This window comes from Ciona robusta, chromosome 11, assembly GCF_009617815.1.
Source record: "Ciona robusta chromosome 11, ASM961781v2".
Classification (NCBI taxonomy): domain Eukaryota; kingdom Metazoa; phylum Chordata; class Ascidiacea; order Phlebobranchia; family Cionidae; genus Ciona; species Ciona robusta.
In genome coordinates this window covers 6,481,212-6,509,101 of record NC_143245.1, presented here as the reverse complement: position 1 = coordinate 6,509,101, position 27,890 = coordinate 6,481,212, and the positions used below count along the sequence as shown (strand labels likewise).

General features: G+C 38.5%; 3 protein-coding genes across 8 annotated transcripts; all 3 read left to right on the top strand.

The window, feature by feature from the left end:
• Positions 1-135: 135 nt before the first annotated feature.
• Positions 136-6,587, top strand: LOC149728827 (sialin-like). Of its 4 annotated transcripts, none has more exons than XM_089888344.1 (10): positions 136-955; positions 1,008-1,163; positions 1,314-1,568; positions 1,621-1,795; positions 1,921-2,045; positions 2,118-2,276; positions 2,332-2,572; positions 2,625-2,758; positions 2,854-2,971; positions 3,055-6,587. In XM_089888344.1, exons 1-10 carry the CDS (start codon positions 902-904, stop codon positions 3,117-3,119), a joined length of 1,482 nt encoding a protein of 493 aa, XP_089744470.1. In that variant the 5' UTR covers positions 136-901; the 3' UTR covers positions 3,120-6,587. The 4 variants fall into 4 exon arrangements, with proteins under 4 accessions (XP_089744470.1, XP_089744469.1, XP_089744472.1 ...); XM_089888343.1 differs by having other exon boundaries at positions 2,820-2,971; XM_089888346.1 differs by lacking the exon at positions 1,314-1,568 and having other exon boundaries at positions 2,820-2,971.
• LOC149728826 (sialin-like) lies at positions 6,442-9,397 on the top strand. 3 transcript variants are annotated; one of them, XR_016386027.1, is made up of 10 exons: positions 6,444-6,682; positions 6,746-6,901; positions 7,191-7,448; positions 7,505-7,679; positions 7,732-7,856; positions 7,925-8,083; positions 8,139-8,379; positions 8,439-8,572; positions 8,876-9,013; positions 9,193-9,397. XR_016386027.1 is itself a non-coding variant. In XM_089888347.1 (10 exons), exons 1-10 carry the CDS (start codon positions 6,629-6,631, stop codon positions 9,258-9,260), a joined length of 1,488 nt encoding a protein of 495 aa, XP_089744473.1. In that variant the 5' UTR covers positions 6,447-6,628; the 3' UTR covers positions 9,261-9,397. The 3 variants fall into 3 exon arrangements, 2 of the variants coding, with proteins under 2 accessions (XP_089744474.1, XP_089744473.1); XM_089888347.1 differs by having other exon boundaries at positions 6,447-6,682; positions 8,896-9,013; XM_089888348.1 differs by lacking the exon at positions 9,193-9,397 and having other exon boundaries at positions 6,442-6,682; positions 8,139-8,377; positions 8,876-9,010.
• Positions 9,398-15,691: 6,294 nt separating this feature from the next.
• On the top strand, positions 15,692-27,607 carry LOC149728825 (nephrin-like). The gene is made up of 28 exons (XM_089888327.1): positions 15,692-15,844; positions 16,590-16,693; positions 16,938-17,034; positions 17,220-17,327; positions 17,754-17,933; positions 18,137-18,274; positions 18,564-18,685; positions 19,410-19,575; positions 19,796-19,910; positions 20,137-20,308; positions 20,623-20,754; positions 21,153-21,380; positions 21,584-21,702; positions 21,917-22,057; positions 22,360-22,784; positions 22,856-22,974; positions 23,063-23,225; positions 23,490-23,670; positions 23,927-24,087; positions 24,176-24,296; positions 24,467-24,651; positions 24,856-24,885; positions 24,960-25,073; positions 25,201-25,290; positions 25,401-25,592; positions 25,744-26,079; positions 26,226-26,881; positions 26,954-27,607. Exons 1-28 carry the CDS (start codon positions 15,757-15,759, stop codon positions 27,347-27,349), a joined length of 5,079 nt encoding a protein of 1,692 aa, XP_089744453.1. The 5' UTR covers positions 15,692-15,756; the 3' UTR covers positions 27,350-27,607.
• The last annotated feature ends 283 nt before the right edge of the window (positions 27,608-27,890 follow it).

The window sequence follows — 27,890 nt, the reverse complement described above, 5'->3', positions numbered from 1 at the left end:
CTATATTATAAAAGGTATAAAAAAAGAGAAATGGTTACCAGTTACTCATTTGTGCGAATTAATAAAAGTAAGCTAAGCACAATAATGCATTCACTAGATAAAGTTTTGGAGGTGTACAAATATAACAAAAAACGTAAATTGTATAAATGTGAATAAAGAGTGGAGTAAAGGCTTTTGTTAGGGCAATCATATCAACAGAGTTTGTGACATTAGGCTATTACCACTTGAATTAAATTGTGCGACCAGTTGTTCAATAAAATGCAAACTTTAAAAGAAAACTTGTAAGTCAACAATTGTAATGTAACACATCATATTGCATGTAAGGACTATATTTTACCCGCTGAATGTTATACTCACCCTGAAAAAAATAGCTTATTAAACAACTCAAAGGGGTGTCATCTGACTACCTAATAATGGTATATATACATAACTGTAGCCTGTAGGCATAATCAGCCCTTATATTCCGCAGAATAACACTATCACAATATTGACAGCTTTCTGAGATAGGCCTATTTACGCCTTTCGTGCGCTATATCACCAGATTCATTGATTATAGAAATGTAGAATGCAGTGTTGATCCTAGTGCAACAGAAAAGCAGTGGCGCATGTGCAACGAACCGGTATACATGCCTGCCCAAATTAGGTTTCGTAATTATACCTTAGTTGGTAATAATTTGTGCATCATGCGTGTAAGTTTACTTCCACGCAATAGAATAAATAGGCGATGAAACACTGTTTGCTAAACAAACTGATAGCCGCACCATTTTTTGTGTGCTAGGGTTCTTTACCACTATCTTATTCGATTAGTTAAAAAAAGGTTCGCAATTGAGAGTAGAGCTAGCGCATGTATCACAAGATTAAGATCAGCACTTGTTAAGGTAGCCTACCGTTATAAGCTATAATGACTATCGAAGAACCATCAAAGTCAAGTGAAAGTGTAGCTTTTACACACGAGGTAAGTGAAGCACTTCTTATAAAGCTGTTTTAACAGTTTTTAAAACTGAAAGGTACCACGGAGGAATTGTTTTGTCCGTCAACGATACGTACTTGCCGCGCTTGGTTTTATGGGCTACTTTTTGATCGGTTGTTTACGAAATTGTATAAACGTCACAGTTTTGTCGATGGTGCGCTGGAACAATACAGAGACCAATGTCACAGATGCGGTATGTAGCACATTGATGCCTGTTGTACGTTAAGTTTTATCGATTGTATAAAAACGTATATTTAGTGTAGCGCAGTTGGCTTCAATTTTAAAGAAGGTTATACCATTTTTTTACCCGTTTTTCATAAATGTTTCTAATTTTCGAGCATAGGTGAATTCGACTGTCGGGAAATCGGAAGGTTTTGATTGGAGCAGCGACCAAGAAGGACTGTTTCTTGGTTCCTACTTTTACGGCTATATTTGCACTAGCATTTTGGGCGGGTGGCTCGGAAATAAGTTCGGCTTCCCGATAGTTTTTGGGTTACCAGTATTTATTTCTGCCCTTTTAAGCATTGCGACTCCTATCGCAGCTTACACTGGCTTTCCCCTCGTTATAGCTTGCCGAGTACTTATCGGCTTCACACAGGTATTTTTTGACTTTAATAATAGCTTGTATAATCTAATGCATTATCTCGCAGGGAGCTGCAGTCCCTGCTTATCAATGTTGCTGGAGCTCTTGGGCGCCACCCCTCGAGCGTAGTATATTAAATTCTATCGCTCTATCCGGAGTCCCATTCGGAATTGGATTCGTTTATCCCTTTGCTGGGTATGTCTCTGAAACCCTGGGCTGGGAAGCTGTATTTTATATACTAGGTTTGTTTCTAAATATTTCTGATTTGGATCAAATTCTACCATAAACACTAAACTACTCAAACAAAACAGTTTTAGCTGGTTAAATTTTTAGGTCAATTTTCATAGCTTAACAGCGTTTTTTTAAGGCGGTGTTACAATTGGTTGGTCAGTGGTTTGGATAATAATCGTCTCTGATTCACCACGCACGAACAGATGTATAACTGCAGCAGAAGTTGCTTACATAGAAAATAGCATCGGTTTTACTCTTAAGGTAATAATTACAATGCATTCTTCTGTTTGTGTCATACTCGAGAAAACTAACTCCTGCATGGTGGATTCTTAGGACATGCAATCCCAAAACGTGCCTTGGGGAGCAATAATGAGATCACGGAGTGTGTGGGCAATATTTGTTGCTCATTTCTGCGACAATTGGAGTGGCTACACTTTCAATGCTATTTTGCCAACTTTCATGTCTAAGATATTTAATTTCAATGTGTTTAAGGTACGTTTTGTAATATTTTAACAATATATCTTTTAACGCTGTTTTAATTTGGCAGAGTGGAGCCGTAATGACAGCTCCGTACATAGCTCAGTTTGGTGTAAGCATTCTTGCAGGTTACATAACCGACGCTGCTCGAAAACGGAAATGGATAAGTACTTCTGCAGCTCGCAAAGTAAACACGATCATTGCACTCAGTTTCCTGAATATCTTTATGATAACTGCATGCTACTGCGCCACTGATAGTACGACCGCTGTGGTTCTCTTTGGTGTTGGGGTGGCTCTCAGGGGATGTATATGTAATTTATTTGATAATAAGCAAAAATTTTATCTTAACCGGTATTTTAATAGTCTCGGCACACCTATCAAGTCTGGTAGACATCGCACCCATGTACTCTGGATTGATTTTTGGAATATCAAACACCATTTCCTCTATACCCGGCTTTCTCGGGCCTCTCACAGCTGGATTAGTTATCACAGATAAGGTGCATTATAAACTATAACTTTTAACCCAAATAAATTATTTCTGTAATTTGGATAAAGCAGATTTTTCCCGTTTACATTGTACGATCTTTCTTAGACATCTATCAGCCAATGGCAAACTATGTTTTGGATAAACGGAGCGTTCGGTTTCTTCGGTTCGATTTTCTTTTTCTTCTTTGGTTCTGGAGTGGAGCGGAACTGGGCGAAAATGAAAGGTTAAACATATAACTTGTGATTAAAGCAAAGCTTTCTAAATTTAATATTAAATTGACAATAAAAAATTACACTTCTTTTTTAGTTTCCGAAGAAGAAACGGAAATAAAATTGAAACAAAAAAGCGCTCACAGTGATGATGAATGCTAATGTAGCAGTTATGAGTATTTGTTGTGCAGAAATGTGTTTGACAAAATACGTCTTTCTCAACCGACGGTCGGAAATCAAAAGAGTGTTTCAATATCTTTCTTTGCCAATTGTAATGTATTTTACTGCTTCCACCGAGGTGCGGGTGGGTAATTTTTTCCTCAAAGCGTGCTAATTAAGCTAACTTTTGAGTAAATTAAATTATGTTGTGTTTGAATTTCGCGGCCATAAAGGGCATTGAAATAAATATAAATAAGACGCTATAATAAAATTACCGTTAACAACTATAAACATGCAACCAAGGTATATATAAAGATGGAATAAAGAAAACGGGAAAAAAATGATTTTAATATTCCACCGTGTGGTGATGTATCGTCCTTAGGCTGATCAGAAATACATTGACAGTCTTCACGTTTAATCAAAAGGACTTCATCTGCTTTGAATGATTACAGACTTGTTAGGCGCTTAAAGAGCATCATGTTTTTTGCAGCCAATAATCATTGCAACGACAATTCGGTGTGGTTACGCTCGAATGAAGGCGCTAGCAATTACACTGCTGGGTATATGAAGAAATTGCCACGCAAATATTTCTTGAGTAGTTTGGTACTTGTGGACTTTTGTCTTGTTCTTACTGCGAAGAATGCGATATGGTATCAGAATAGAAAGGCATTAGCTTAGGTACAATAATAATGCGCTAGCAGAGTTAAAGATGTTGCTGTTATATGGTCAATGGATGTTGAATTTGTATAAAACAAATTCCCTATTTTAGTTAATCTCTAAGATTTCTTTTTTGTTCATGACAGCTGTATTGTTAAGATTGCGGTTATAGCGTTGATTGTTAAAACGTGACCTGCAATGGACTTCCAGAAGATTACGTTTTGGAATGCGGAGTATCTGCAACGAACGTTGTTGCAGTTAGATGTCTTACGATATGAGATAAGTTATAACATATGTTTGTATCAGAAAGTTTAAATGTTTTTTTACGTGATTTGTTTAGAAGCTGTGTCATTTTGGCAAACTTTGATGGTATTATTAGGATACATTTGAGCATATCTATCCATATACAAGTTTTCATTATTCGTTGGTATGTCCCTTTAAGTTACTAGACAATTCTACCGCATAGTGATGTTATTGTTTCTCCCCTTGTAATGCATTTTCAAAATATATAAGAAATGACAGGGGCAGTACTGTAAGGATATTCTTACCTGAGACTGTACTATGGATTTCTATACTTACTGAACACGTGTTAATAGATTATTTTATTAGGTGGCTGTTTGAACTCTTAAAATTAGGTCATTTACCGGAAAGTAATACATGTGCTACTCAATTTACCATTGTGTATTTAACAGGCTGCGGGACATGTAAGCTAGGAGTACTTCATACGATCGTTTGCGTGCATTGATACTTACTAAGTATTTTTGGTCCAAATGCATGCTAGTAATGCGTTGCTGTAGATACAGATTTTGGAGCGTATAGGTGTATAAAGTAAACCTGTACTACATGTGTGTGAGGTATAGGGTCCTGAAAACAAACAAAATCAGTTTGGGGCACTGACTGTTACCCCTTTTATTAAACTCTGCGACCAGTCGTCTGATTCCTAGCTCTTCATCTAAAGGTAGATATATAGTGGGGTGGGGGAAGACGGGACACCTTTAGAACATAATAGCCAAGTATTCTGGTCGTGTTTTAAACAGTCAGCAACAGTCTATGGTAGTCCTGAGGATACGGTTTTATAATTATTTGAATGTTCTTTGTTTACTGATAAATGGGACGAGAAAATACCGTTAAAAGGTGTCCCATCTTCCCCCACCCTACTGTATATAGGTTGAATTTCTGTAGAAAAGTGCCGTCCAACAATATATAACAGCTCATATTGCATGTGAAAGATTTATTTCAGCAGCTTTTAAACGTGAACCTGCACATGACATTAAACCTTTTTTTCTGTTTACATGTTAAGTAGACACCCTGATGTATCAGCTTATTTACTAACCCAAGAGACTATGCTCAAGTAACGATATTACTATCGGCCATTATCCAGGGCCAACGTGAGACAATAGTAATGAGCAAAGTTAGTATACTATAGACCAAGTTAGGAAACGGGTTGTAAAACAATGAGTTTTGTTTTCCACTGTCGCGCGTCTATGACGTCATAGTCGCAGCCATTACGGAGCCCACGGCAAAGCATTTTATCATTGCTGAGTACTGTTTTTCTTTTAAATATTGCGTATTTTTTAAGAACTAAGCACTTGTGCGCGTAACAATGGCTTTCCACTAACGTTATATCGTATTACAATAACAAACTTCACATAAATAATCAACTTTTATTAAACACTCAATCAATTAAAGTAAAAAAAAAACGAAAATATCAAGCATACCAACCAAAAACATAAAAGAACATGTTTAAAATATAAAAATACAAACAAAAACGCATAACATTATCCTATACTGGTGTATCTAACGGCAGTTTTGCATGTAAATTGCCGTGACTTTACTTTTTGGCTCACAAACTTAACACCTATATACCCGGCAACGAAACTTAAAGTATCTTTGTAAAATTTCCCTAATATTAAAATGACATTAAGGATAACAATACTGAGTTACTATTTTTGGTCTTCTCCTTGAATTAATAATAATAAACCACACTTTCTACGTTTATGAAATCGGAAACCGCGAACACCTTATCTGCTAGTATACTTAAGCAGTTTGGAGCTTCATAGTCACTCATGTTGGATTATAAATGTAGTATATTATATTGGATCTGTAGATTCGTAGGTATGAACATATACTATTATGTAAACTAAGCTGATTGCTGCTAGTATTAATCGCCAACGTAAAGTACCCTGTTAAACCACACTGTACACTGAAAACCAGTCAAAACACTAATTTACTAGAAATTAAATCTTGGGTTTAATATTATATAACAAGATTTGTATTAGAACTTATATTTTAAGTGTTAAAACAACCGTTAGAAGTGTTTTCTAGCTTTGCATCGCTTACAAGACCGAACAAACACACGCCGACCAAGCATTTGTATGGGCGATTCACGCTCTGTAGGCTCCGTAATGGCGGAAACAAGCCTCCCTTTCCGGACGTGACGTTGGTAATCAGTAACCTGCGCCACCAATGTGCTGTCAGCACATTTATTGTTTACGAAATCTATATGCGCAGTCTTGTTGGGCAACAGCTAAAGTCTTCGCGCGACGATCTTGTATTTCAATTAGGCATATGTAGGTACCTTGGTATCAGTCAGTAATTATAACCAGGGTTTCATACAGCCTTTATTAAGAAATTATTTCTTCAGTGTATATTTCAGCTTATGATACTATTAGTAAGTTTACTTTCGTCTGTGTCTACGCAATTGGATAAATAAGAAAACCAACACTGTGTGCTTAAGCAACTGCACTATTTTTGTAAGCTCCTTTGTCACAATCCTGCCAACAGTTAGAATAAATTGCGTCATTAAATGTGCAGCATTTATTTTATAACAATTAACACATGCTGTAAAAGGTATAATGACCATCGAAGAATCTTTAAAGTCAAGTGAAAGTTTAGCTTTTCCACACGAAGTAAGTTGAAACGTTTTTTTTCTTTTGTAAAGCTGTACGTATTTAATACTTTTTAACCAAAAGGTTCCACGAAAGAAGTTTTATGTGCGACAACGATACGTGCTTGCTTCCCTTGGTTTTATGGGCTACTTTCTAATCAGTTGTTTACGAAACTGTATAAACATCACGATATTGTCGATGGTGCGCTGGAACAATACAGAGACCAATGTCACAGATGCGGTATATAGCATATTTTATGTGGTTACATATCGATCGTAAGAAAATTGACTATATGACAGCTGGTCTCCCTGGTATTATTGGACACGTTATAAGTAGGCTTAAAATCCTTTTTTTGTCGAACAGTTATTGTATCTCAGTCATTTTTTGTAAAATACATTTTCACACGTATTGTTTAAAAATAATTCATAATTAAACGTGTCCATTCATTAGAACTCAGGATTTGTGTTATTATTCTAGGCACGTCATATACAAATGGAAATGGTTGTTTATAATTTTTTCAACCATATAGGTTAATGCGTCCATTGAGAAATCTGAAGGTAGTTTCGATTGGAGCAGCGACCAAGAAGGACTATTTCTCGGCGCCTACTTTTACGGATACGTCTGTACCAACATTTTGGGCGGATGGCTTGGAAATAAGTTCGGTTTCCCGATAGTTTTCGGATTACCCGTTTTTATCTCCGCCCTTCTAAGCATTGCAACCCCTATTGCAGCTTACACTAGCTTTCCACTCGTTATAGCTTGCCGAGTACTCATAGGCTTGGTTCAGGTAACTTTGAATAGACTTAAATAATAGCTGATTCAATCCAATGTCACCTCTCGCAGGGAGTAGCAGTTTCTTCTTATCAATGTTGTTGGAGCTCTTGGGCGCCACCTTTCGAGCGTAGTATATTAAATTCCATTGCTTTGTCCGGAGTTCCGTTTGGACTTGGATTCGTTTATCCATTTGCTGGGTATATTTCTGAAACTGTTGGCTGGGAAGCTGTATTTTATATACTAGGTATGTGTCGATTTTTTTATTTTAGTCAGATCTTTTAGCTTTTTTTTCCAAGGCGGTGTCACAATCGGTTGGTCAGTGGTTTGGATAATAATCGTCTCTGATTCACCACGCACGAACAGATGTATAACTGCAGCAGAAGTTGCTTACATAGAAAATAGCATCGGTTTTACCATCGAGGTATTTCATGAACGCCTTTTTATTTGTTACTTAAGCGAAAAGCCAAATAACTCGTGGTGAATTCTTAGGACATGCAATCACAAGACGTGCCTTGGGGAGCAATAATGAGATCACGGAGTGTGTGGGCAATATTTGTTGCCCATTTCTGCGACAATTGGAGTGGCTACACTTTCAATGCCATTTTGCCAACTTTTATGTCCAGGATATTTAATTTCAATGTGTTCCAAGTACGTATTGTAGTATTCAAACAATGTTCATTCTAACGCTGTTTTAAATTGACAGAGTGGGGCCGTAATGACAGCTCCGTACATAGCTCAGTTTGGTGTGAGCATTCTTGCAGGTTACATAACCGACGCTGCTCGAAAACGGAAATGGATAAGTACCTGTGTAGCTCGCAAAGTGAACACTATCATTGCGTTGAGCTTCCTAAATATTTTTATGATCATTGGAAGTTACTGTGCAACTGATAGTACGACCGTTGTGGTCTTACTGATCGTCGGAGTGTCTCTCAGAGCATTTACGTGTAACTTTGTGACTATTCAACGCAAGTTTCAAAAAAATTATATATTGTGTTTCAAACAGACCCTGGACACCTTTCAAACTTCGTAGACATCGCACCCATGTACGCTGGAGTGATTTTTGGAATATCAAACACCATTGCTTCGGTACCCGGCTTTCTCGGGCCTCTCACAGCTGGATTAGTTATCACAGATAAGGTGCATTATTATATTTTTAACTCAAATAAATATATAATTAGGTCCATCGAACACGCATATAGCCTATGCATTCCGACAGATATATAGTAGGGTGGGGGAAGATGGGACACCTTTAGCACCTAATATCCAAATATCCCGATCGTGTTTTAAACAACTAACAACGGTATATCGAAGTCGAGGGGATACGGTTTTATAATTCTTTGAATTTTATTTTGTTTACTATCAAATAAAACGAGAAACAGATTGAAAAGATGTCCCATCTTACCCCACCCTACTATATAGAAGATGGCTTTTACTCTACAGCATTATGCAATCTGTCTTAGACATCTATCAGCCAATGGCAAACTATGTTCTGGATAAACGGAGCGTTCGGTTTCTTCGGTTCGATTTTCTTTTTCTTTTTTGGATCTGGAGTGGAGCGGAAATGGGCACAAAGAAAAGGTATATACAGACATCATTCTCATTTGAACCAAGTCATTTGGAAATCTGTTTTAATCAACATGTTTGCGCGGTATCAGTTCATCATTGTATAATTTATCATTTAAGTCGTTTTTTATTAACTTTTTTATTGTTCTAAACTTATTATGAACAATCACATTATTAGAATTTATTCTTTTTAGTCCCCGAAGAGGAAAAAGAAATAAATGCGAACCTGAAAAGTGCTGACATCAGAGATGACGAGTGCTGATGTTGTTTCTATTTCAACACTGTGTGTGTAGCTGAAAGCAAATCTTCTCTAACTAACTGATCTTACATTTGTATCTGTTTTATACGTCGAATGTAATGTCTGCCAATTTTATTATTACAGCGGCTGCTTCTTCCGCCCATGCGTTTAGATGATATTTTCTTCAATCCGTCTTTATAGGCTACCATTTTTGGGAAATTGAGTTATTATTTTTTTCCGCGGCTATAATTTTTACAAAGGTGACAACAATTGTCATTAGTTAAGTAAATTAAAAAATGCGAAAGTTTAAAATAATATATATACGCGAAAAACCGTACGGCGTAGTAAGCTGTTGCATGATATATAGCCATCGGGAAGCCTTCAGGATAAGGTTAAAAAATGTTAAATGATTTAATTACCAGCTTCAGGGTGTTGCGGGTAAGAAATGCGTTTTTTACATTTATCCAAAATACTATAGCTTTGAGTGATTACAGGCGTATAAAGCGCTTCAAAGGAATTACGCTTTGAGCAGGCACTTATTGCAACGACGTGTTGGCGTAGTGTAACTACACAGTTAGCGTCAGAGAAATGTAGTCTTACAGTATATACTGGTCCACTCAATCAGTCTTCCTGTGATTGCTATTGCGCAAAAAACTATATGGTGCGTTAGGTGTCTATTCCGTAAATCTCGTTTAATTACTTTATTTTTTCATAGTTACTGTTTCTACTGTATAGCCTATATATGTAGAACAAACAGTTAGGCATGGAGGAAAAAGAGAAAAAAATTTTAAATCGTAAGTATTTATTTGTCTGAACTCGTTTATGCGCTCAAAGTGCAAATATCCTATATTGTCATTCTAGTTTGACTTTGTTGGTTAGGGCTGTGTTTGACGTTTCGCCGCTAGATGGGCGCCGCTAGATGGCCGCCGCTAGATGGGGCAAACGGACAGCCCGGATTACAAAATGAGAGCGCAATATGGTAGTTTTGCTATAAGCCAACATTTCTAAAAAACGTTCGACAGCGACATATGTGGCATATTTTATAGCTCATTTGCATTGGCATAAGTTCAATTAAGATTTCGCATAACAAACTATAAAATATAATTAAGTCTTAAGGTTTTTATTTCGTTCTTTTAATTCCCGTAACAAACCAACCGCTATGCTAGTAATTAAAATACTGTGGGTTAAATAAATACCGTCATTGCATATATATAATACTTCTTAATCGTGTTTTGTAACAGTTAACACCGTTCTTAAAGACATAGGGATACGTTTAAACAATTCTGTAAATATATTTCTGTTTGTTTACTGCAAATACAACGTCAAACGAAATTTAAACATGGACCATCTTACCCCTACTATATTATTGCGTGTATTGAATAGAGTGTCTGGTATGAAAAACAGTTATGTAGTTCCTACGTTTTGGCTTTGTTGGAACTACAAAGATTTTTAATCTACATCGCCTAAAATAATTTCAATCTTACGGCCAAATTCAAATGTGGTTTGACTTTTCCATTCGAGTGAGTAATCCTCCGCACTTACATAAGCACAATATTCGATTACCGCTTCGTGATATTATTAGCTACATCACTTGTCCCTGGGGAGAGAAAACAAGTAACGAAGACGAGGTGCGTCTGCGGAATAACTCCGCCTTCCTACAGCGTTTACCCGGGTTCTAACTTTGGTGGGATATTGCTCCAAGAACATGATACCTTACTACTTCCCAAGGGGGCACTGTTTGAACCGAGAACCAGCACCGGCACCTGCTTTAAGAAACCTCGAAAAAGCCTTCTATGACCCATCTCCCTTGAGGTCTCAGTTTGCTTCGTTTATACCGACGATCAATCCTTTCACACGAACTCAGCTCCCAAAGGTGTTGCGCGTTTTACGCGGAGATGAGTTGTTTGGTATCGCGGCGAATTGTTCTTATTTTGCGTTCGGTAATTATGCTCTTATTACAAAACCTTGTGCGCGGAGAAGTCTGTCCAAGGTGGTGATTAGTTGTAGCCTATTTGTTGCACATATGTAAGACTGCTAAGTGCCTATTGCAAGTGCCACATGCTGTAGTTTCTCGCTATCGAGTACAGGCGATCGTTTTACGTTGTTGCAACCACGACCCGTTTCACAATGTTAACACGGTCAAAAATCGTTAGGCCATGCAAGCGCAATCAGGAGGCGCGTGTCGCTGCGCCGCCGAATCCAATTAAAGGCCTTGTACCGAAGCAGGCGGAAAACGGCAGATCAGACACAGTGGTCTGATATTTTTAGAAATTTGATTGATTCCGCTCGGCAAAGGAGAGAATTTTTAAAAGGTCACTGCAACGGCAGCGAAGTATGCTAAACTGCACTGGGATAGGCTGCACAGGACGTTCGCGCGTGTTAGATGAACCTGTTTGCTGTGTATGTCCACTGCGAGCTGTCTTTCGTCGATTTTATTGGGGGTGGGGCAATGCCACTGCCATTACCTTGGTTTTATGTTTTACTGTCGCGTGCTACGCTGACAGCGTTGAGAAGCAAAGCGTCTGATTGTTTTTTAATCGGTGTTAGGGCGTGAACTTTTAAGAATTGATTGTTTGACCTTTTACTTTCGGTTGTGTTGGTAATTGTGTGGTAAGAACGAGTCAGTTAGAATAAGAAAAATTGTTTTACCATTATGGCTTATGTATTTTGCACAGCATATTTATTTTTGCAAAATCGTTTTTTCAAAATCTTCGTTCGCGGTAAATTGACTAACTGCGTGTAAAATTTTGTTAAAATAAAAAAAAGAATTAAAACAGCAAAAAAACAGTATAAACGTTTCGGGCAATTTTCGTGCTGTTGGCGTGTTTTCGTTCGCGGTCGTATTCGGTCCAATTTAAAACTAGCCTTTGTCACAATAGCGTAAGAGTGTGATAACAGATAAGCTGTGTTTTAGTTCTGGTTTCAATCAAACGCGTGTTGATTCGTCATAGAATACTTCTGACAATTAAACTTGATATTATTTTACAATTGCTTGGGTTAATATATTTCTTAATAATAGCGTGTTTATGGGAGTGTATAAGCAGAAGCATTAGATCCAAGGTTTCCTATTGCGAGTTAAACAGTGTTGATGTATGAGTTGCCAACGACATGATGGTTTATCAGCAAGTAGGCTGACAATTGGAACGATAACATCTTTCAACTCTTCTTGTTTTTGCTGGGACGCACTGTGTCAGTCAAGTACCGCGGGCTGATTGCTTGGACGTTCGGAATTCCTACTTTAGATTCTTGTAGGAGTAAAATATCAGGCAAAGTTTAAAGTTGTTATCAATAGTTCGTTTATTTTGAGATGAATTCTTTCAGCAATTTTAAAAAAAACGTTCGTTGTGGTATTTCTGTCGTATTATCTTTTAGTATAAAACGATATTAACAATAGTAACGCTTTGAATAATTAATGCCGGCTTATTTCATATGGACGCTCCACAAACGCCAAGGCTGGTACGTTTCCTGTGAACTTAATCCTTTAGCGGGGTTTTGTTTGTGTATATTGCAATGTAAACAAGACGGGTCTGGTAGTTTTGATGTCAGTTCAGCTGAAAGTCCAGATTTCTTATCTAGGTCGTATTCGGGAGCGCTTCTGTCAGTTAATTTAAACGGCAGAACGCAACGCGCTGTCCCACTGAGCAGGAATATTTGGAAAGACCGCGGGTGGCTCTGTCCCGAGCAATATGCGTCGTATTATATCTTTGACGGAAGACGGTTCGTTTGAAAAGCAAACACAACGCAATGTGTATGTCGGTCAAATACTTTTTTGATGCTGTTTTTATATTTTGGACTGTCCTCGTCCTAAACGCTTTCACTAAAGAGGGAATAATTATCAAAGGGTGTGACAGCTGGAGATCCACCTGTTGTGCTTAATACAATTCCACCATTGTTTCCGATGCCGTGGTTTTCCGTTTTTTTTACACCTGTCGCGCAGCATCAGCAACTGTTGCTAGTCGCAACCCCGCAGTGAGTTGCCATTAACCGCTGCGTTTTGTCTGGTGTCTTGTATGTAACACGTAAGGTCACGAAGTTTCCGTATCCGCCTTGGTCTGGTGCAAGTTCAACAATGGTGTGTTTCCGTTCCAAATCCACGTCCGCCGTTTACGTGGTAAAGGATAGGGCGAATTCGTTTATCCTGCTAAAGCGTGAAATATAGGTTTTTAAATCAACCCAAATTTGTTTAACACTCTGAGCAATAACAGTATATGTGGCGTGATTTTACGGGGCTCTAATTTAATTATTTCCATTTCCGCGTTGATATGATTTAGTTTCTTAAAAAAAAGTAAAATGTGACCTAAATTGGGTGAGATCTCAATCCATATGACTAGATGGATTTCTGGGACCATAGCTTCCCTAATTATAATTTCAGTAATAAACAAAATAAATTACTGCAATCGGAGTTTAATCCTAAATTACTGCAATCGGAGTGTCTCGCAACTTAGAATACATGGCGTGCTTCCGGGACAGCGTTCCGGCTAAAATTCCGCTTAACCATCACCGTCGCTCTGCCATGTAGACGCTGTTGTTAGATGTAGTAGCCAAGACCGTGAGCTCCAACAGCGTGAAAGTTTGCTGCTATCGATTAAAAGATTATCTGCGAGGTCCTCCTATTGTTGCAACCCCAGTCTATAGAGGAAGTCTAGATGAAACTTTCTAAACTTCGCCAAAGTGGTTCAGACCGCTAGAGCATCTGAGTGACGTCATGTCTTGCCCGAGCCCGACTGTGACGCAATACGGATATTCAGATTTCGAAATGGGTCAAATCCTCAAAGGGACGGATTGTACTTTGGCAACCTTTAAGAGTCATACACGTACGTCTGCGTTTAGTGCGTGGAAACTTTGTCAAACTTAATCAATTCGCGCGGGTACAAGAAGCTTAAACGCCTTGAATGAAAGAATATCAATATATCGCGCCGCCGCGAATCAATCGTTTCAATCCAGCGCGGTATATTCACGTTAAAACAAGATTGACTTTTCCTTGTACCAACTTTCCGATCGATCCGCCGCTTATTGATGTCTTAGCAGTTATAAATATTCCCCGCTTATATAACTAGAAGGTGGGACGCGATTTCCCAGCGGACTCGGTCAGCGCAAATTGACCACTCACGCGTAACTGATAGGGCATGTTTATGGTTGTAGTGATGCTGCAAAGCAGAACACGTCGGATCTAATTTAAATAAATGTTCCCAAAATAGAAAATATTTTTGGGAGAGAAACAAAAAATTGTGCTTAGGATTTTGATAATAGTTTTGTTGCACAGTGAAAAAAATTGCTCCTCGTTTCGAACCATGTGCTGCTGTTTCATACGTCGTGAACATAGTAAAAGTGGTAACGACCGGACGGGGCAACCGTAAAATAAAGCAAATCAACGGCATATAATACAGTCGTCGCTCGCCAACTGTGTTGGTCCAGATTATCACTTATTACTCGGACGGTGAGTCCAATTTGGTTGCCAGGGGTAAACTAATCTCGGTGATTTTCATTATGACGTCATATATTTTTATTATGACGTCATTTGATGATGTCACGCTTACGGAGGAGGCCGTGTTGTTGTGAACGCGGAAAGGCTGCAAGAATAATTATCGCAATGCTGCGTGCCGTTCAACGCATTAGTGTAGCTCGGTCACGACGATGACTGCGGGAGATAGACGAAAAAGGTTCCCGCGTTGTAGGAAGCGCCTGGGGAAAAAAGGGCAGATTTCGATTGATAAAGACTCTCCAATGTTTTGAGCGGAGAAAACCAGCGTTCATCGGTAAGAACGTCCAGGTTTCTTATAATCGATACCTTTCTATTAATCTGGGGCGTGGCATATTTACGACACCCGTATGATCCAAATTAATTTACGTGCTAGTTTGTTTACTTAGGTAATTACGTGCGTTTGCTACTGACAGAAGTTTTCAGGTAGAGCATGGAAGAAGACACAAAGTTACGTTTTGTGAATGTAAGAGCAATTGGTTGTGAGATTTAGTAAGGTCTACTCAGTCTGCAAATTTGCATTGGAGATTTCTACAGGAAAATTTATAGCGGCAAGCTTTGAGATAGTTTAATGAGGGGAAGTAGCGAAATACGAACCTTGGCATTGCACTCACGCGCACCGGTGCACAACGTACTAATTATTAAAAGTAAATCAACCTGAATGCATGTGAACTTGGGCAGTGTATTCGGCCGTGAGAACATGTTTCCCGACAAAACGGCTAAGCTTGGTTGTTCACTAAGTTTAATACGAGGGATCCGGATTATTTCGCGATGGATTAGCCACGCTGCGGTACAGTGTATTGTACGGTACTTGAATCGCTCCGTATACACAAAAAGGTTTTGTCGGGGATAAGAGGGAACGTAGATACATATATATATATATATATATATGGAATATAGGTGTAAGTTGCCATTTAAAAATTGCTGTCTGCTTTGTGTTTGTTCTGTTAACAAAACTAACAGTTTCTGTTTCCAGCTTCGTAAACACAATTGCATTAGGTGGCCTGATTCAAATATAAGTCTCGGAATACGAATACAAGGATGCCACAGCCCAAGGAGGTTATGGCTGTCGATCGTAAAATACTATGTGGATTATTATTTATTACTTCCATGGTCGTTTTCGTGGCTGGTAAGTGTATCTTGAAATTATTTTACGCCGAATCCGAGTTTTGTTACCTTACTTTATTTTACTAATTTTAAAAGTATGAACATTGAGTATTGTTTTAAGAATTTAAAATAAGTTGATTAAGTTGATTTTCTGTGTTTCAAAAATGTTAAGACGTCGTGAATGCATTACAAAGTAATGATAACCGTATAAAATGACTATATAATCCAGCAAGGTGACATACTAATTACAAAAATCATTTTACTTGTGTGAAGTAACAGTCACGCTGCATTACTTAAATGAAAAGTAGTCGGTGTCGACCTCGTAACCTACGATTTATCTCTACGAGATGAACTAATTAAAACGTCAGGCGTTGCTCCCCGGAATGCCGAATACACGTCGTTTATTGAAACAGTAAAAACTGTCCGCTCCCTCGCTTGTGCGCCGCGGGCGATTGGCATTCAATCTTCGATCCGTCAACCATATTTGCATTTGTCTTTTGTCACCTCGTGCGAAATCCGTTATCAAAGCGGTATTTCAGACCTCCGATGCCCGTCGCCGTTCCGCAATTTGCTGGGCGGTAAGGACAAAGCGATGCAAAGACGCGTGGGTTTTTACTTATTACAATCGCCTCAAATATTAATAAGGAACCAGCAGTTTGCCAGGCCGGAGAAGGAAATTGCAATCCTCGATGCGCCCGTCGAGCTCCGTTAACTAATTAAGGCGACGAGTGTTTGAATTAAATTTGTAAACTTCTTTAAACAAACAGGCTCGGATGAGGGCAGAGCTTACTTCTTTCGACAACCGAGTAACATGACGGTCAATGCTGGCGACCCTGAGGTTATTATCCAGTGTCACATCAAAAACTTTGAGGTATAAACACCTAACGATAATAATCCCTTTTTTATTTGAAAATGTCCTACTAGTAATATTTTTTTCGTATTTTTTTACCTGAAGGGAATTTTCTAATATTACGTCATGTATGGCATAGCAACATAATTTTTGTATTTTCTTATTTACTATAAAACTTTCATTTTTTATATACAAATGATAGGTAATATATAAGATACGACTATAAAATACGTTGCAAAATGTCGACATGGTTTGTTACACACAGGGAGACGTGATGTGGTCTAAAGATGGGTTCGCATTTTCAAAGCCAAACAATTCGCCTTTCCCAAGATATTCTTTCGTACAAACTGGCCAACATCAAGGTATTAGAATATATTTTACTGTACAGAAGTTTTTTATTTTAGCAATGTGACCGCTTAGAAAGAATATATATAAGCGTAATTCTACAAAAAAAATCTGTAGCTACTGAAAAACTGATGAATTATAAATGCAATAATTTATCAATATGAAATTTGTAACTTAACGTCACTATTGTTTATCTTTACAGGTCTTCGAATTGTAAATATTCAGCCAGAAGATGACGGTGAATACAACTGCCAAGCTTCGACCAAGTTTGTTCGTCTTAGATCCCGCAACGCACGCCTCACCGTGCTAGGTTTGTACATCAATGCAAAACATTTTAAATACAATGACAATGTAAACGACAAGAAACCCTTTTAACATCACATGTTTGTAGTTAATTAAGCCTGATCGCGTTTTATTCAATTATCAACGCTCTTTTTGAGTCGCAGGGCTACCGTTATGAATTCCTATATATAGTAGAGTGGGGGAAGATGGGGCACCTTTAACACCTAATATCCAAACAGCCTGATCGTGTTTTAAACAATTAACAACGTTCTGTGGAAGTCGTGAAGATACGGTTTTATAATTCATTGAATTTTCTTTGTTTACCACCAAATGAAAAGAGAAAACTAAACGAAAAGGTGTCCCATCTGCCCCCATCTTACTATATACATACTTTCTGTTTTCTAAAAAATGAAACGATAAAAGAGAATTAAAACATGTTTTTGTATGTTTACAGTGGCACCACAAAGTTTGGAGATTTCCCCAATGAATTCCGGCCTTATTAACGTACAAGAGAACAAACATGTAACTATAGAGTGCAGAGCCTCAGATGCGAGACCCGCAGCCATTGTTACTTGGAGTGTCGGAATTAACAACGAAGAACCAAATGCCCACAACTCTCAGGCTACCTCTCCTGGTATGAAAACATTGTTTTACTTGGAATCAGCCTATAGTTTGAAATCGAATAAAACAGTCCTGTATTTTTATAGTACCGTGTGAAAAGATGACTGCTATTAGCACATAATATTCTTAATTTTCCAATCGTGTTTTTAAAAATTAGCCTAATTAAATCAATTTACATATACTAAAATTGTTTAAACTTTTTTGAATTCGAAACAGAAACGAAACTGGCTACGACAACAAGTAGTATAACCATGTCTCCCACAAGAAGTGACAACGGAACTATTCTTAGATGTTTCGCCAGAAACTCAGCAACGTCTACACCAGTTTCAACAGAAGGCATATTGAATGTTTTATGTATGTATATACCTCTGATTTTTTGCTGCTAATCGCAACAGACGTTTTCATTAACTGCATTTTTAGCGTGGTGGCACAGTTTAGCGCACATAGACGAGAGTGTATAGGTTTGAGACTGTAGACGTGTGTGAAACCTATAGCGACAAAATGTTAACACCAAAGTTACATTTGTAATAATTCGTAATTAAGCGGGCACGAGGTGTATGAGACAGAACACCCGTGCTGGAACGACCGTCGTTACCTCGCCACGCAAGAAAAAGTAGTTACACTTATTTATTTGTTTTTACAGATGCACCACAGCAGCCAGCGATTGACACACACGCCTCTGATACGTTGCGAGCTGGAGAAGAGGCGATTATGACGTGTACAAGCGTCGGGGGAAACCCCTTACCAACTCTAATATGGAAAATTGTAAGTAATTAGCAAATGTTTTAACTTCGAAATTTATTGCCCCAAATCTGCTGTAAGCACCTTAGCTAAATCCAGGTTTTAAGTAACAGAATACCTAGTGTTTCTCGTACGCATTTCGGCCCGATCAAAGGTACGACGGCTGTGCTACTTTGTCAACAGATTAGGTCAACTTGTTTAAATCGATACGTAATACTATACTTTCTGAACGAATAATTTGGTGCTTTCGTGCGTGAAATAACTAATTCCGTGCACACATGATTGCGTTACAGTATAACACGGTGTTATGACTGTCAAAGTATTGATTCATTTTTAACCCTTTTGCATTGTTGCTAAACGCCGACGTGCAGGCGGTAATTAACAGGCCTTGAACTTGCAGCAATGATACCCTGCCCAATTTGCATTTCGAAATCGCGGTTGGACCTGGAACTTGTCAAATTGACAATTAATATCACTCGTTTTATATGTACGAGATAACGTACACGTGCAAATGTATATGTACTCCTTAACACGGAAACTACGTTGACATTTTATGCTTAATTCTACCACACAAAATGATAGCGTATGTCTGATAGATTAAATTGCAAAGATATGACAAATCATATCTATCATCTCTGAGTTTACATCCCATAAAACATGTCTGTCAACCGGTTACTGCTAAGCGCGTGTCGGGAGTAAAGATAATTATTCGTTGAAACTGCTGATTCTAAACCACATTATGTTTCAGGGAGGTAATGTCATCAACAGAGCATTCACCCGCAGCAGTACAACTGTAACGAGTCAACTTCGCCACTTGGTACGACCACAAGACCACGGTAAAACCGTAACTTGTGCAGCTTCTAGTCCGGCACTCTACATCCCACTTACGACCAGCGTTACTTTGAATGTACACTGTAAGTATTCAACAGCGTCAACGTTTATGTATTGAAAAATATGGACATTCTTTTATTCTTGCTAATGTAAATAGTATTTTTTTTTACTTTTCTAGCATCGTTTTTTCCACACTTTGATAAAGTCTGACAGAACGACGGAATAAACTTTGCAATAATAAATGCACTTTATATGCCAGATAAGCCGAAAAAATCTAACTGTAAGTAACCTTTCTAATTACAGATGCGCCTGCTTCCGTCGATATAGTTCAGCACCCGAGAGAGGGCGCTATAGAGAACACGACCTTGACTTTGTCATGTACTGCAACTAAAAGTAATCCACCTTCCGTCTTAACATGGTAAGCATTAAATCAGCCTACTGAGGAAATATTTGTATAGTACTGTAGGGTTAGCTGGACACCGTTCGCCACAATATCCTATATATGTTTCCTGAGTTGCGAGGATGCGGTTTGAATAGTGTCAATTATTTGTTTAATACCAAATGGGACGACACAGAGATTAAAAACATGGACTTCCTTACCCCAGCCGATTGAACTTGAGTTTACCTTATTTTTATTATTTTAGGCTAAAAAATGAGGGGCCGATTGTGGAAAATGGAAATGGTATAATCGTGTCCACTGTTTCGTTTCGATCGAGCATCAGAACAAGCTTGACTTTGTCTTCAGTGAAACGGGCAAATGTAAATGATGTTTACACGTGTAAAGCAGAGGTTCCAGAACTCGCCTTCGTCAAAATGGTAAAATATTAATAGATTATTGTACTTGATTGTGACCATAGGGTGACTGGTCCGACGCTCATTGCTGCTACGATTAAGGACGTGTGTACCCACCATGAGCAATACGCTTACGTTTCGTTGCTTTAACTTAATGGGTTGTTCAAACTGTCGGCTAAGCAAAGAAATAAGTTACATATACCAGAAGACTCGTAAGCGGGCACTAGATGTATAAACAGAACATCCGTGTTTCAATGTCTGTAGTAGCCCTGCCGTGCAAAAAATAAAAGTTGTATTCCATATTTAAAGCTTTTAATGATTCTTTAAAATCTGTTCAGACAAAAGTGCCGCTAAAAATTCTCTTCCCGCCTACATCTGTCCACTTGATCATGCATCATCCTAAACCAGTGGCAGGTGTGGTAACCAACCTAGAAGCAGGACAGACTGTGCAGCTGTTATGTCAATCACAGGTAGGACTTTTGTGTTGGGTGTAGCTTGCATGTTACTATAAACTTGCAAACATAATGTATCATGTAGCCTAGTCGTCTTATGGGATCGTTTACTAAAACGAAATACCAAAATGAAGGTGTTATAGTACTGTACATGGGGTAAAATAGATACCGTTTGCTCATACTTTATGTTTTTAACATTTACCAACGAGCTTTTTTAGTTGTAGGGATACGGTTATATAATTCTGTATATATTCTTTGTATACTACTGAATGGGATTATAAAATAAACAAAACTATACACCAGCATCGTATACCTCTAACCTACCATAATGTATGCTATAATGTAACGTGTTGACCGTATAGCTTAAACCACATATGGTATAGAATCTAAGTACTCAACTTACACTTAACTCGCAGGGCGGGAGACCTACCCCTACGTTAACTTGGACAAAGAACGGAAATCCGGTAGCGGATGATGGTAGAAAAACGAGGATCCTGCCTGGTACAACCGTATGCAGGGAAATCGGATCAAATTGTAATATCCTGGAAATTGTTCTCGACGAAACCGATAACTTGGCAGAGTATGCGTGTCTTGCAACTCATGTCGCTTCACGGACGCCTAAAAGATCCACGATGACATTACAGGTTCGTTGTCTAGCTTAAACTATAACCTCATTTTAGCTTACGGAAGTTGATCATATAGAGTAGACTTCATTTAACTAAAAACGAACAAACAGATGAAGATGTTAGTTCGAATAGATCCAGATGCTGACTCATTGGAAAAAATAAAAAGGCGTTACACTGTACTGGTTTCTAACTTTAAGTGCTAAAACGTTTCTCATGTTTAGGTTTTATTTCTTGCTCGAGCGCTTACTGTTGAACAATCTCCCGAGTCTTTAGCAAGCGACGAAGCTGTTAGCTTTATCTGCGAGACTTCATCCAGTAACCCAGCTTCGGCAATTACTTGGTAAGTATAGTAGAGTGGGGGAAGATAGGACACCTTTTGTTCTATTTTCTCGTCCCAATTACAAAACTGTATCCTCACGACTTCCATGGACCGTTGCTAACTGTTTAAAACGATCAGGATATTATAAAATTATGTGCTAAAGGTGTCCCATCTTACCAAGCAGAACTGTACAAAAAATAGAACATTTAGATGTTTTAACGTTGTGATTTTATAGGTACCGAGATGGTTCTCTTATTAGCACTGCCAAAGTGGAAAAGCTTACAACCAGGGACGGTCGCAATGGTGGTATGATCTCAAATAGTAGGATACGGTTCATTCCAAACTACACGTTTAATGGGGCAAGAATAACATGCAGGTTTGTGAGTAAAAATCTTCTGTATAATTACCTGATGTAGTACTAGTATATGAACTTAAAGCTCCACTTGAAATGGAGCTTGAGTTATATAGTAAGTTGGGGTAGGCTGGTTCCTGTTGTTTGCAAAATTATTAAACTCTATTCGCACGACTCTTAAAGATGGTTGTTAATTGATAAAAACACAATGAAAAAATATTAGATTTTATAACGTACGAATCTTACCCCACAGTACTATATTACATCAATATAATTTCAAAAACTGCTAATTTAGCAATATTTAAAATTATTCGATATACCCACAGAGCGGAAAATCCAATATTAAGAAAATCAACGGAAAAATCGCTCACTATGAACGTGGAGTTTTCGCCACGTTTTGCGAAGAAGATTTTTCGGTTTGCAGCAACCGAGGGCAAGCGAGAGATCGAGATTTTTATACCTGTACGTGGAAACCCAAGCAATATGACTTACTTATGGTCGAGGCTCATCCCTTCGCAACGAAACTCGGCGATCGGTCAGTTGATCTTGGCCCCAACTAGGACTCCTGAAAAAGATGAAGTTCCAATTTGGAGAACTGTCGCTTTGGCAAATGATCATCGCATTACATGGTCGGAGAACGAAGGAATTTTAAGGATTCGTAATGTCCATTTAAGCGATGCTGGCATGTACCAACTGAAGGCGATTAACACACGAGGAGAATCGTCGATCAACGTTTTATTTTCCGTGTATTGTAAGTAAAATAATCTAAAAATGTTTATTAAATTTAATCACATATTTTTATAAAAATATATAAATTTCCAGATGCCCCGAGGATTAGCGACTTAAGTGGTCCCAAAACTGTCGTCATTGGTGATGACGTCATCATGACGTGTACAATTGATTCCCTTCCACTCACTACCAATGTGCAATGGATAAAAAACGTAAGAACTTGATATAACAATGCAGTCGTCTGCCATCCAGGCGTAATAATCGCTATTGATATAATCAATTATTTATTTTTTTGCCCAGATTCCAAATCCCGAGCGTCTCGTATATGACGTCACCACGAAACCGGGAACTAGTCGCCTGATGATTCGAAATGTCACACAATCTGATAGAGGGACTTATCGATGCATTGCCGCCAACGGTGTTGGGACTGCTGGCACGTCGAAATTCAAACTTTCAATTAAATGTAAGTTTTATTAATTTTCTTTGATATCTAAAATTAACGTTTATATTAAAACGAGTTATCATTTTTAAATATTTTCTTTATCTTGCTATAAAAAAGCTAGTTACCAGACTGAACAACGCTGGCCTAAATTTTGTAGGTGTCCTGTCGAGCCTCGCTATTAAACCCATATGAAATATACCAAAGTTTAGCTCTTACACAAAAATCCTACATGCTAATATGTATATATATGAACATTACGATACATCCTGTACTTTGTTAATTCAGTCGGCGCAGTCATCGATCGAAGAAATACTCCGATCAAAGTAGCACGACCGCCACCTACCGGTGTGCGTAAAAGAGTTGCAATCGTATGCAGAGCATTCGGCAATCCAGATGTTACGTTTCAATGGAAAGATGAAAATGGAACTGTTATTCATGCTGGAAGCGCTCAAAGTTTTGACACACAGTATGTAAATGTATTTAATGAATAAAGCGATTATTTGGCTTATTTTAGCTTTTCCATTTATTTGCTGTTAGTTCTCTTAGTATACTGTGGGATAAGATAATATCGTTGGCACATAATATCCCATATTTTTTAATGTTTACTACCCAATGGCACGATAAAAGAGAATAAAAATATGAACCATCTTACCCCACCTTTTTATACTAGCAGGTATTTATGTGTATAATATAAAATGTATACTGAGCCATGTTTTATTTAGGTATGTTTCGGAATTCAGACGCCACGACCATGACCTATTTTCAAGCACTCTGTACATCAATGTAGCGCATCTTAAAGGCGGCTTCTACGTCACCAAATTTACCTGTGACGTCACAAACTCTCTTGGGTTTGATCGTACCTACATTTCAATCGTCCCCATGGGTAAGTCTGAACGACATTAGCCTATCTTTATGAATTAGAAATCACATTGCTGAGACTTCAAAATCTTAATATGTATTTTTAAATGTAGGCGTTCCAGATACTCCAACAGAATTAAGAATTACGAACCACACCTTTGATGCCATTACTGTGGCATGGCGGCCGGCCTTTGATGGCGGAAAGAAGCAATCGTTTGTACTGCAGTATAAAAAGTGAGACACTTCATATATTAGTTTCGTTAAATAATGATAAACCAGCAGATAATAATTCGTTACCACTGAATTTGATGTGAGGCATGTTTTGGCAGTAACAGTTTAACACAAGCTATATTTACCCACAAATTCTAAATCTGGAAATCTAAACGGCTGTATTTCTATTATAGATCGCAGCAAAGTTCTGGCGAACAGAAAGAGCGAACTACTTGGCAACAAGCAGTTATTCCGGGCGGGATAACAAGCCACTCAATGCTTGGATTGGAACCTAAAACGTCTTACTTGGTCCGCATCCACGCCAATAACTCTTTTGGCTTCAGTCACCCGACCGATTACATTATCGCTACCACAACAGGTATTTACTACACTAACTTTTATTTATTTACATACTTTATACATACAATTATCAACAGTTATAAGTTATAACGCGGTAGCTCGTAAGCGGGCACGAGGTATAAGAAACAATACACCCGTGTTATAACGACCGCTTTGCAACGCCACGCGAGTGTAAGTAGGTTTACATTAATTTATTCATTCATTTATTTTTTTGTCATTTCAGCTGAATACGACAGTTCTACCAGCGCAGCCGGTAAGTTTCAATGATTAATAAACATTTGTCCTTATCTTTTACCTATTTCTTATGTTAAAACATATTTTTTGCAGGCATGTCAATTATACTTGTCATCGTTATCTCTGCGTCGTGCGGTCTCGCCCTTATGATTGTAGTGGCAGCAAGTATGTGTTGTTTCAAACGCAACAACGTTTCTTATGTAAAACGTGAGTTATTTTAGACCATATAACAACCAAAACTAAAATCTTGCAATACCACACAGATAAGTAATACCTCTGTGTACTGTTATGGCATTAGGTCTCTTTTTAAAGTTTTGTAATTTTTTTTCCGTAGGGGCAAATCGGTCACCCGGCCAATGCTCACGTAACAGCGGCATGATGGCTTCAGACCAGGGTACTCTCGTCTCTACTTGCAGAAGCAAAGGTAAGATTAATTTCTTTTTCTATGTATTAGTAGGTCTTGGAAAATCTGTGTTTATTAAACTCTTGAATACTATTTAAGTTTACAGTCAAAACTGATCTATTTAATTTCAGGTTCTCGATCGGCAAGTCCGCCGTCCCATCGTAGCGGGGGAAGTGGGAAATCGCAAGACAGTGTTTCAAACTCGAGTAATGAGTGTGGTGATAATCGTGCCGATGGTCACATGAAAAAGAACCAGGAACCATTTTCACGGACCTCTCGCGATTCTACTCTGACCTGTAAAAACTATGCCAACTACGAAGCAGGTATAATTCCCAAATCAATTATCCATCATAGTTATAAATGTGGTAACTCGTACTCGGGCACGAAGTATGAAACAGAAGTGTTATAACGTCGTTGCCCCGCCACGAAAGGATAATAAATACCATTTGTTAATCATTCATTCATATATTTCAGAAGTGAGAGCTGGGTTTCGGCAACTCACAAGCTCAGCAAGCTTCCAGCATGATACAAAGCCTGCTTTCGCTAGGCGTCAGTACACAACTGACTGTCGCATGAGCGGTCGACCCCGAAGAGCGAATTCAGTGTCTTCCATTGACTATCGTGAAGACGTAGAAAGATATTGCTCCGAAATTAATGGAAGAGAGTTTTCTGTTCCACTTTGCCGTCACGGAGTCAGTTGGGACGCTACGTGCGACCAGTGCAAGTTGGAACGTTTTGAACGGACAGGACTAAGGTCATCGGCTCGTGGAGCCGAAACTCTGAACCACTGCAGCAGTAAACGATACACAGGTTAGAAAAATGACAAAATAATTTTCCAGTATTATTCTATTTTACGTGAGTGAGGTCCAGCTGGACCTGAGATTTATATGGGTCCGAGTTATACCCTATGTTAACTTCTAACTGTATACAAAATCTAACTTTATTTTTTTGCTCAGGAAAACCTCGTGGATATTATACAATGCGTCAGCAGTCCACACGTTCAAAATTGTCTGATCACACACTTTATCCAATCCACGATGCAGATTCTTGCCATTATGTTAACGAGCCTAATTGCCAAGCAAACTTTCTGCATGAAATCGGCGAAAATGTTCCTTTGGGAAGTTACCCTGTTACCTCCACTTCATCAATGGCGAGACATCCTTTTACGCAGACCGTAGCTGAAATTTCACCGATACAGCACGCGAATGTATCAGCGCCCGCACCAGCAGAAAACCTTTACCAGTCCCGTGATCTTGCAGCGTTATACGCGGTGAACGTGCAAGCAGGAATGGCCATACAGGCGAACAGCAACTCGGGCGGACTATACGTTTTGGGATTAGAGGAAAGCCAAGTCAGACCCAGCAGGCCGTCATATCCAGAAATCACCACACCAGAAGAGTCGGACTCGGACACTCGCCATCGAGTATCCTTTAGAAAAGACTGTGTCCCGGCTGACGAACTCGAGAAGGATGTAACTATTGACACATCATCCGTACCACCGTTATCTGTTCGATTGGGAATCACAACTTCTGGTGCAGCATGTGTAAGAAACAGTTGGATTTCATCATCTTCTTCGATGTCAGACTACCAGCAAAATCAAAAGGACCAACAGGTAACCGTTTAGGCACTTACTTTCATATAGTTTGGGTCCAGCAATGGATACTAATTCCCACTTATTTTATAGTTTTACACCGATAGTGGAGTCGAAGTGAGTATGGGGTTCAAACCTTCACCCGGTTCAAGCAAAAACGGGTCGCTGTCAAACCATGATGATATTGCGTGTACATCGGATAAGTCATCTGTAATGTCAATGTCGTCTTCCGCCTCTTCTACAAAGCCGTTGTTACCGAACTCTTGTGTTGGTAAACGCTCAGGACCATCTCCCCCCTTGAATTTCAGAGACAGCCCAGGCAGAGCAAACGACAACGAACTACAGAAAAGTGCTTTTCTACTGCAGTGTTCAGCAGGAAAAAGGCCACAAGAAGACATGGAAACTGAAAATTTGTTAAACTCTGGGTTAAATGTAGAACATAACGTTGCGTTTCTTGGTGTAGACGATGACGGTACTCTGTTCATATGAGCAAGTACTTACAAAAAAAAAACTTTAATTCCTATTTGTTCCGCTACATTTAAAATGTGTTGCCTTGTATAGTTTACCTGCTTTCAAACACTCCAATGAGAAACGGCCAAATAAGCGCATACATCACCCTAACATTTCTCATAAAACATTCCACATCTTACTATGGATTTTTGATGATGGTACACCCGTAGGCCTACACTGCCATATGCGTTATGTTACCGTGCGCTAAAGGTGTAAATAAAACGTTTTCATAATGTATTTGTATATTAGGTCTCCCATCGCCGCAGTCCCAGTTTCTTGTATAGTAGGCTACTTTATTAGGAAAAAGTAGTCTTCTTTTATTCAGTCATGAGATGAGATACAGAAAGTACATCCTAGTTTTATAAGTAAAGTTAGAGGTAAAATATGAATGACAGATTTTAGCCCAGGTTCTCTCGTGTTTAATTATTTGATAAAGATTTTGTATAAACGCATCTAAAAGACAAGCGCGAGGTGTTTCTATTGACTGCATTACATAACTTTAAATACACAGACTCGCATT